Source organism: Octopus bimaculoides, chromosome 2 (assembly GCF_001194135.2).
Source record: "Octopus bimaculoides isolate UCB-OBI-ISO-001 chromosome 2, ASM119413v2, whole genome shotgun sequence".
Classification (NCBI taxonomy): Eukaryota; Metazoa; Mollusca; class Cephalopoda; order Octopoda; family Octopodidae; genus Octopus; species Octopus bimaculoides.
The window spans coordinates 131,776,958-131,788,390 of record NC_068982.1 but is presented as its reverse complement, the minus strand read 5'-3'; the positions used below and the strand labels follow the sequence as shown (position 1 = coordinate 131,788,390).

General features: G+C 38.0%; 1 protein-coding gene across 1 annotated transcript in view; it reads left to right on the top strand.

Annotated features, from left to right (window-relative positions):
• Positions 1 to 11,433, top strand: part of LOC106867962 (mitochondrial dicarboxylate carrier) — a 67,425-nt gene that overhangs the window by 47,553 nt on the left and 8,439 nt on the right. Inside the window, exons 4-5 of the mRNA XM_014913044.2 lie at positions 1,460 to 1,501; positions 8,691 to 8,805. Of these exons, the coding sequence (XP_014768530.1) occupies positions 1,460 to 1,501; positions 8,691 to 8,805 (157 nt within the window). The remainder of the gene's footprint in view (positions 1 to 1,459; positions 1,502 to 8,690; positions 8,806 to 11,433) is intronic.

Sequence of the window (11,433 nt, the reverse complement as noted above, 5' to 3'; positions counted from 1 at the left end):
TATATATATACATATATCATCATCATTATCATCATCATTTATTGTCCGCTTTCCATGCTAGCATGGGTTGGACGATTTGACTGAGGACTGGTGATCCAGATGGCTACACCAGGCTCCAATCTGATTTGGCAGAGTTTGTACAGCTGGATGCCCTTCCTAACGCCAACCACTCTGAGAATGTAGTGGGTGCTGCACGGTGCCTCCAGCATGAAGGCCAGTCAGGCAATACTGGCAACGGCCACACTCAAAATGGTGTATTTTACATGCCACCTGTACAGGAGCCAGTCCAGCGGCACTGGCAACGATCTCACTTGAATGACTTTTCACGTGCCACCGGCACAAGTGTCAGAAACACAAAGCTGCGGCACAAGTGCCAGTAAGGCGATGCTGGTAATGATCACACTCAAATGGTGCTATTTACGTGCCACTGGCACGGAAGCCAGGCAGCTGCTCTGGCAATGATCATGTTCGGACGGTGCTCTTAGTGCACCAATGGTACAGGTGCCATCACAATTTGTGTGTATGAGTGAGAATGTGCATGTTTTGTATCTCCTTTTATTGACATCACGTAATTGTTGTGAACGTATATTCTGTGAAAAGATGTCAGGCCATGGGGCAATATTAGTTTGCTTCAAAATAGGTAAGGGTTGGCAACAGCAAAGGCATCTAGCCACAGAAAACCTGCCTCAATAAAATTGCCTGACCCTTGCAAGCATGGAAAAGTGGACATAAAAATGATGATAGCAATGATGTTGGCACTCCGTCGCTTACGACGCCAAGGGTTCCAGTTGATCTGATCAACGGAACAGCCTGCTCGTGAAATTAATGTGCAAGTGGCTGAGCACTCCACAGACACGGGTACCTTTAACGTAGTTCTTGGGGATATTCAGCGTGACACAGTGTGACAAAGCTGACCCTTTGAATTACAGGCACAACAGAAACAGGAAGTAAGAGTGAGAGAAAGTTATGGTGGAAGAGTACAGCAGGGTTCGCCACCATCCCCTGCTGGAGCCTCGTGGAGCCTTAGGTGTTTTAGCTCAATAAACACTCACAAGGCCCGGTCTGGGAATCGAAACCGCGAGTCCGCTGCCCTAACCACTGAGCCATTGTGCCTCCTCATGATACATACATGACAATGATACATACATACATATACATAGATATGCATGTGTGTGTATTATAACTCTAGTCTAGAGAGTTTTTATCTGCAGTTCAAGAAATAGTCTCAATTCCTTCTAATAAGTCAACATCAGATGTATCAACAATCATTTAACTTTCTATTAGTTTAATTAAAACATGTTATTACTTTTTAAAAGAAATGTATGCTGCTAATTTGATAAATTTACTTTTAAGTGTTCAAAAATTGTGTTTCATTTTTGAGGCTTCTAAATAAGCAAGTTTAATTTCATTATGTAAATTTTACATTTCTAGTTAATTTTCCTTCTTTTCATTTTTCCAGGATGCAAAATGATATAAAATTACCTCATGACAAACGAAGGAAGTAAGTACTATTCATTCATTCATTATTTAGATACCTTAACCAAAAACAACAATGATAATAACTCTTTCTACTATACGTACAAAACCTGAAATTTTGATATTGGAGGAACTAATTGACTACATTGATGCCAGTTCTTGACCGATTTTTTTTTTTACTGACCTCAGAAGGATGAAAGACAAAATCGACTTTAGCAGTATTTGAACTTAGAAAGTTAAAGCCAGGGGAAATGCTGCTAAGTAGTTTGTCCAGCATGCTAATGATTCTTCCAGCTTGCCACCTTAAGAATAATAACAATAATAATAATAATGATAATGATAATAATAATAATAATCCTTTCTACTCTAGGCACAAGGCCTGAAATTTTGTGGGAGGGGACTAGTCGATTACATCGACCTCAGTGCTCAAATGGTGCTTTAATTTATTGACCCCAAAAGGATGAAAGGTAAAGTTGAAAGGTCAACTTTGTCCAGCGTGCTAATGATTCTGCCCGCTCACTGCCTTAATGATAATAATAATAATAATAATCCTTTCTACTATAGACATAAGGCCTGGAATTTGTGGGGAGGGGCCTAGTTGATTACATCGACCCCAGTGTTTCACTGGTTCTTAATTTATCAACCCTGAAAGGATGAAAGGCAAAGTCGACCTCAGCGACTGGCTCTCTATGCATTTCATTTAGTTTTACTTGTGTGAACATGTTATCTTTAAGATAGCATGTTTTACATTAAGATAACATGCTACCGTTAAGATAACATGTGTTACATTGATTTTCTATCATTGTATCATTATCATTGTATCGAATGTTCTATTGTGTATATGCATAAGTATACATATGGTATGCATATGGAAAGAATGCTGGCAAAGTATGCAAAATGAATGAAGCTCTAACCTCAATAATAGAAAATGTAGGGCTATAAGACGAAATACAATTATGTTTAGAGAACGTACATTTATGAAGAAATGTAAAATTACTAACTAATTACTGCCAACACATTATGTTGCATTTTTAATACAGTTAGTATTTGGTTACTAAACACAATATCATTGTAAATACTGTTATCTTATTTATGTTTACATGTAGTGAGAAACTAACCCCATCTCATTCTCATTATTGTCACCCTTTTGATGCAACCCAAACAAAATAAATGTATTGTTTATATATAATATGCAGTTATATAATTAAATGTTGTTACATACAAAATGGAAGTGAAGTGAAGCAAGCTGTTATGTAGATATACAATGGCAATGTAATCTTGCTATTATACATGTTAAAGCAATGGGCATGCATACACAAATGTACCCCACTGACTTTGTTTCTTCATAACTTCAAGAGAAATGGATATTTTTTAATGAAATTTTCTTCAAATATGCTACAGATGGCACAAGTTCTGATTATATCTGAATTTATTTTGAAAAAAGTGTTTTCACTGAAAACAAAGTCAGTGGAGCACATGTTTGTAGGTATGTTGCAGTTAGCTCTGGCTGGTCATTGTATATCATTGAACCTGCATTACTAGAAGTCCATGGTAAACTTGTATCTTTTTAAAATATATAATGTAGATATCTCTCTTTACCGATCTACTGTGAATGATAACTGGATCTTCTGGGAATGTTAGTATTTCCCATCTTCTCACCAGTATAGAACCTTGGCCTAAATATTGTATTTTTTTCTTAGGATCTGAAGTTTCCTGTCAGTCTGTAACATTGCAGCATGTGTCCATGGACCTCTCTCCGACCCACATCTTATTATCTCTGGTATACCTTAATCTGGTAATGTTCTCCCACACTTTTCCTTCTGTACATTAACAACCTATTTGTTGTCACTTTATAACAACTCACAACTCCTGTGTAGATGATGTTGTGCCTCAGTTCTTAACCATGCACGGACAGGCATCATTTATATGCAACCTGAACAACACATCATGCAAGGCATGTGCTGAACCTATAGACAGAAACCTCCAAATCATCTGCTGATGGCAACACAATGCAATCAATACATGCATCAAGGAAACACAGCCTATACTTCACTCTTTTCAGTTGTAAATGAAGTAAAAGTAAATGAATCTTTATAAACAGAATTTAGGCTAGTTGAAATATGTTTGTGACGTATTTCAACTGCAGTTACCATGGAGAAAAAATCTCGGTTATGGTAAAAAGGTGTGAAAACACCCTGTTCATACAGTGATGCCATCTATGTTTCAAGTTTTTTGACTCTTGTCAATGAGATGTACCTAAGAGAGGCAACTTTGAATGAACTTAATGAAGTCATAGCTTTATATATAATTCAGTTGACATGTTGACTGATTTGCGCAAGTAGATCACCCGATTGAGGTATACAACGAAGCCTTAGCGTAAAGCAGTGCTTAGGTATGAGCAGAATTTAGGCTAGTTGAAATATGTCTGTCACATATTTCAACAGCTAAAAGACAAATACACTGCAGTTACTGTGGAGAAAAAAAATCTCTCTTATGTAGAAAGGTGTGAAATAGCAGTTGAAATACATTTGTCACATATTTCAACCAGCCTAAATTCTGCTCATACCTAAATGCTTCGCTGAATCTTTATAACTTCCACTGTTGAGTATTTAGTTGCTTGATCAACTGAGTACGGTAATCCCTCGACTATTGTGGGTATTACATTCCAAAACCCCTGTGATAGGTGAAAATCTGCAAAGTAGAAACAGTACTGTACTATATATTTTTTAAATTATTTTCATAATTTGTATATATTTATTTTATTATAAATGCAAAACAACACTGCAGATGAATCGATGTAAGCTTAAATAATAAACCGCGATAGGTGAATTGTGATATAGTGAGGGATTACGGTATCTGGTCATTGAATTAGTGTATAATTGGTTGAGTATTCCACAGGTATGTATGTGTTCCTTTAATGTAACTCTCTGGCAAAATCATTGCAACATAGTGTGCAACAAGGCTGGACCTTTACTTAATAGTGCAGTTCATGCAACAGGCTTCCACACAATTTCCACCTACCCAATTTCACTTACAAAGCTCAGGTTGATTTGTGACTATAGTGAAAGACACTTGCCCATGTTGCCATGCAGTGAAATTGAACTGAGTTTTTTTTTTGTGATTATGAAGCAAACTTCTTAACCATTTGGCTATGCTGTGTGAGTCATGAATAACTACTAAAACTATCAAAGTCTGTACAAATGCTTGACTTCATAGTCTCTCGTCTACCAAAGATAATATTGCCAAAGACTGAATCATAGCACCTGCAATTTTAAGAGAAGGAGGCAAGTGAATTACATTGACCCCTGCACTTGACTGGTTTTTTATTTTATTGATACCCCACTTCCATCCCCACCACCAAAAGGATAAAAGACAAAGTTGATCTTGATGGAACTTACGCTCAGAATGTAAAGACATAAAGTGCTTCTAAGCATTTTGTCTGATGTGCTAACAATTCTGCCAGATCATCACCTTGATAATAAGAACCAGGAAATGCATTGTCCTGGATCAGATACTGACTGTCTAAATTAGGAGTGGGGAAATTTTTTAGTGCGGCAGGCAAAAATTTCCAAAGAAAAAGATCCCCAGGCAGATCACAAGTTGTAACTCTTATATCTATGAAAATCTTGTATATATCTACGTATAATACATTATCCGTTAATAAAGATAAGTTTAACACATTTATTTAATGCATAACATCTTCATTAACATCACCACTGAATTTAGGACGTTTATATTACTTCTGTGGTTTTTGTATTTTTCAGCTAGAGTGTAGTTGGGTCTCAAGAGGGTGGTAAAAACCTAGCAATATGTGTTTTATAGTGAAAGCAAAATTTCTATTCAAATGGCAATTACTGGACAATTTTCTGTTTGATTCTAACCATTTTAAGTTGTAGTGGAAGTGCAACCTATGTTGCAAATAGTCATATGAATATTGTATAAATTTTATAACTGAAAAATTTACTATATTTTTTACATATGAGTACACCAGCCTGCAGGTGCAATTGTGCCTGCATGCTGGGTTTCCCCACCCATAATCTAAATGAATGAATATTTCTGTCTTCTTTACAGATGAAAGTTGGGAAGGTCAGATACAACCACTATACTTATCCATTTGTTACATGTCCATACTCTCTGCAGGATGTATATGTCTAGAAGATGAGTTCTCTTCCAACTTATTTTCTGTTGGGAGTTTACTCCATTAGCAATTACTCCATCATAGGCACTTACAACTAATGATTGTGTATGCTAAGACTTGTCCTTCTTCTTGCCTGGCTGCCTTCCAAGGCTGTTATACCACCTTTGTACCTATGGACACAGTAGTGCCTTGTTCTAGAGACACACTTTAACAAAAAGCTAAAGTGTGCCTAATTCCTGGTAATCTTACAACATGCTGGGCTCTGATCTAGAATTTCCAAGTCTTTTGCTGACTCTACAAAACAAAACATATATAAGTTCTCCATTGGAGCGTTGTTTACATAAAAAGCCATTTAGCTGATGACTTATTACGAATGATTCAGGCACCAACAGTCTTTCTCACAAATGCATTGCTTTTTCTATTCCTACTACAACAGTTTTTGCTTCTCTCAACTAGCACTTTGCATATCCTCTCCATATGAGCCTTAACCTTCCACTTGTCTTTCTTCTTAATATTTTTATTGTTTCACCTCTGAGATCTTCTCAGGCCCCCCACCCCACCCAGTCATCATCATCATCATCATCATTTAACGTCTGTTGTCCATACTGGCAAGTGTTGGACTGTTCGACCAAGGCTGGTAAGCTACACCAGACTCCCGTCTGATTTGGCATGGTTTTCTACAGCTGGATGCCCTTCCTAACACCAACCACTCCAAAAGTGTAATGGATACTTTTATGTACCCCCAGCACAGGTGCCATTTGTGTGACACCAGTATCTGTCATGACTGCAATTTTGCTCAGCTTGATGGTTCTTCTCAAGCACAACATAATGCCAAAGGTCTTGGTCATTGCTTCTTTGAGGCCCAAACTCGAAAGGAATTCAGCCACTTTGCCTCGGTGTGGCTCAGCGTTTGAAAGGAAATAGGCCACTTTGCCTCCGTAAGATCCAATACTCAAAACAACCACATAAAACATAACCCAGTCTTTCTTCTCTGATCTGTAACACTCTAAAATTTCACTATACCCAAACATTTTTTGCAGACACTGATCCACAAATCATCATCATCATCATCATCATCATTTAACGTCCGCTTTCCATGCTAGCATGGGTTGGAAGATTTGACTGAGGACTGGTGAAACAGATGGCTACGCCAGGCTCCAATCTGATCTGGCAGAGTTTCTACAGCTGGATACCCTTCCTAACGCCAACCACTCCAAGAGTGGTTAAATTAAAGCATCATCTCCATCACTGTCACTAATCTCAGAGGGCCTGTAAATGATATGATAACTGTCCCTTCTCTGATTATCTTACAAAACTTTCATCAAAATAAAATATCCATTACAAATTTTTATTTTCATAATTTTCTTTTCAACTTTTACTATTTGCTATTTGTGCACTGCATAAACAGATTATGTACCACATAAGAAAAGAGAAGGTTGAAAGTTAGGAATAGAATAACAAATATTTATTTCAGATGTAGCATGCTGTTTACTTGAAGCTCAACAGCCTAGTAGTTTGGCTGTTGCACTCACAATTTCAAGGATGTGACTTCTATTCCTAAACCAAGCAGTGTAAGACACTTCATTCCATATTGTTTCAATTAACTGAGCTGAAATGGGTTATATTTACTGGAGAATGGTATCTTGCAGAGTATTAGACATAAATAGATGCAAGTACGAAATCATCATTATCATCATCGCTTAACGTCCACTTTCCATGCTAGCATGGGTTGGACGATTTGACAGAGGACTGGTGAACCGGATGGCTGCATCAGGCTCCAATCTGATCTGGCGCCCTTCCTAACGCCAATCACTCCAAGAGTGTACTGGGTGCTTTTACGTGCCACCGGCACAAGGGCCAGTCAGGCGGTACTGGCAACAGCCACACTCAAAATGCTGTTTTTTACGTGCCACCTGCACAGGAGCCAGTCTAGCAGCACTGGCAACGATCTCGCTCGAATGATTTTGTAACATGCCACCGGCGCAAGTGCCAGTAAAGTGATGCTGGTAACGATCACACTCAAATGGTGCTATTTATGTGCCACTAGCACAGAAGCCAGACAGCTGTTCTGGCAATGATCATACTCAGACGGTGCTGTTAGTGCTCCACTGGCACAAGTGCCGTCATTGACTCATAATGGCTGCAGCATACTGGATAATGATGTTGTTTACTGATCGCTTTCACTGTTTTCCTTAATAATGTGAGAGATGTTTACATGGCACAAACGTCACAGATATTTTATCCTTTACTTGTTTCAGTCCTTGGACTGCAGCCATGCTAGAGCACCACCTTGAAGGTTTTGGTCAAACAAATCAACATCAGTGCTTGTGTTTTTAAGTTTGGTACGTTTCCTTATCGGTCTCTTTTGCCAAACAGCACATTTATGGGAATGGAAACAAACCAACACTGGTTATCAAGCATTGAAGGAAACAAACAAACACACACACATGACAGGCTTTCTTACAGTTTCTTATTTCTTTATTGCCCACAAGGAGCTAAACATAGAGGGGACAAACAAGGACAGGCAAACGGATTAAGTCGATTATATCGACCCCAGTGCGTAACTAGTACTTAATTTATCGACCCCGAAAGGATGAAAGGCAAAGTTGACCTAGGAGGAATTTGAACTCGGAACAATATGGCAGACAAAATACCGCTAAGCATTTCGCCCGGCATGCTAACGTTTCAGCCAGCTCACCACCTTACATACAGGCTTTCATACAATTTCATGGCTCAGGACTATAGTAGAAGATGCTTGCACAAGATGCCATGCAGTAGGACTGAACCCCCAAACGATATGGTTGCAAAATGAGCTCTTTAACTCTACAGCCAGCATTTTGTTCTTTTAACCTTCTAATGGTGTTCAATAACTCTGTTTCACATAAGTATTTTGATCTTACATTCTACAGTTTTGCCGAGGAGCAAAAGAAACAATCAGTAAAAATCACCATATCTCATCAATTACCATAACACTAACCTCAAGGGTTTTTTACTCTAATCCTACTACAATGCAAATGTAATGAATGTTTAATTATATATTTTTTCTCTCTCTTTTGCTAATTACAAATGTTTCCAGTTATAAACATGCCATCGATGGTCTATATCGAGTGGTCCGTGAAGAAGGGCCAGCACGGATGTTCAATGGTGCTACCATGGCCAGCAGCAGAGCAGTTCTTGTGACAATTGGTCAGGTATTATTCTTTTATTCTTTTATTTGTTTCAGTCATGTGACTGACTGCCGCCATGCTGGAGCACCGCCTTTAGTTGAACAAATCAACCCCAGGACTTATTCTTTGTAAGCCTAGTACTTATTCTATCGGTCTCTTTTGCTGAACCACTAAGTCACGGGGACGTAAACACACCAACATCGGTTGTCAAGCGATGGTGGGGGGGACAAACACAGAAACACAAACACACACACACACACATATATGATGGATTTCTTTCAGTTTCCATCAACCAAATCCACTTACAAAGCTTTGGTCGGCCCGAGGCTATAGCAGAAGACACTTACCCAAGGTACCACGCAATGAGGCTGAACCTGGAACTATGTGGTTGGTAAGCAAGCTACTTAATGCACAGCCACTCCTGCACCTATACGATGTATTGCTTTTATTATTTTGTAATTTATTAGGTCATATGGAATAAAGTTCTTATTTCTAAAGTCTTATAATTATTTCATTAAGTTTTAAGCGATTAACTCAAAATGATTTATTTTTTCATGCGTCTGTTGCTTGCTAGATGTGTTATTATGGCAGTGAGTGAGAGTGAGAGAGAGAGAGAGAAAGGGAGGAGAGAGATAGAAAGAAAAAGAGGGAGGGAGGGAAGAAGAATCTATGTATTTCAGGAGAGGGAATCACTTTCTTTTCTTTTTTTTTTCTAGGTTTTAAGTTGGCAAGTTTTTGTTTTCTTTCTTTTCTCAGTGGAAGAAAAATGAGAAGAGCAACCATGTTTTATCATAAGATCCTTTATTATTAACAGAATATCTGTGTAAGGCCCTATTTCTGCTATATTAAGCCTCATCAGCACAGGTTAAATCAAGATATCAAATTTGTTTTTTTTTTTGTTTCTTATATCTTTAAAGTAGTCCACCAAAAGTCCTTTAAGAATTGAGGTTAATGTTTCTTTTCCTTTTTATTTTTCCTATTTTAGATTTGTTTTTCTGTACTTGCTCACATGTAGTGCTTTATATGTTGCTTCATTTTATTAAAAATAGCTAGATATTCTTTGTGCTGTGTGCCACTAACCATTTAATTTGAAAGTAGGTGTGGCATCCTGTTTTTTTCAGTTTGACAACTGGAGCAAGCAATGAGAGAGAGAGGTTTCAGCACAATCAGTGCAAAAATAATAGTTGTAAGATTTGAATTTATGACAGTTTGCTAATAGCTCTCAAGACTGCATCCTTTACATATTTCATTAATAAATACTCATAAAGTCAAGTTGCTTACATTCTCAGTGTGTTTTATGTGAGTCTCCTTTCTGCAAAAAATACCAGTTCTTGGGAGCTACTCTCTTTTGGTATTTGTCATAACCAGACAAGTGGTACATCTCATGAAATTAGCCAAAGAAATACACAAAGTGATACTAAGCATTGATAGTGTTTTGCATGCCTATGTGGATAACAACAGGTTCTACTTCTTTATGAACTAGATGCCAGTGCCACCTAACTGGTCCCATGCCAGTGGCACGTAAAAAGCACTATTTGAGCATGGTCGCTGCCAGTACCACTTGACTGGCTCCCATGCCGGTGGCATGTAAAAAGCACTCACTACACTCTTGAGGTGGTTGGCATTAGGAAGGGCATCCAGCTGTAGAAACCTTGTCAGATCAGACTGGAGCCTGGTGCAGCCTCTTAGCTTGCCAGTTCTCAGTCAAACCGTGCAACCCATGCCAGCATAGAAAGCGTACGTTAAATGATGATAATGTTGATAGTTGTAACTAGAACATTCGACTGTAAAGGAAAAAAAGAAAAGACTGTTGTCTCTTAACTATGTAAATATTTATTTTCCTTAAAATATTTCTAGTAATGTTAGCATAGAAAAATGAATACAAAACATTTAAAGAAACATTTAGAAGCAGAGCTGAATTAATCTATTGACCTACTTAAATTTTTTTCTTTATTTTGTTTACACTATTTTACTTCTAAATCTGACACAACCAGTTCAACAGCCTAGAAATGTTTATGATGCTTCACTTATTAAAAATTCAATGGTTGTGGTTTCCTACCCTGTGTTGTATCTGTTTGCTCAAGGCTAGTTACTGAGAAGATGAATAGAAAGAAATGCAACAATAAGTGAATGGTGGTAGCAAAAGTATGAGTGATTGATATCTAATATCATCATCATCATCATCCTTTATCGTTTTTAAATATCTACTCTTATATGCTTGCATGGGTCAAACAGAATTTACTGAGGAAGCTTTTCTACAGCTTGATGTACTTCCTGTCACTAATCCTCACCTGTTTCCAAGCTTAACATGTTTTCATGGGTGACTGGAAATGAACAACACTGCTTATATCATAGTGACACTTGTTTGTAACTATCATGCAATGTCAAGGCAAGGAACTGTAACTACCACCACCACCACCACTTCCAATCACATTCTTTTTTTTTCTTTTACTTGTTTCAGTCATTTGACTGCGGCCATGCTGGAGTACTGCCTTTAGTCAAGCAAATCAACCCCAGGACTTATTCTTTGTAAGCCTAGAACTTATTCTATCGGTCTCTTTTTGCCGAACCGCTAAGTTATGGGGACATAAATACACCAGCATCGATTGTCAAGCAATGCTGGAGGGACAAGCACAGACACACAAACATATA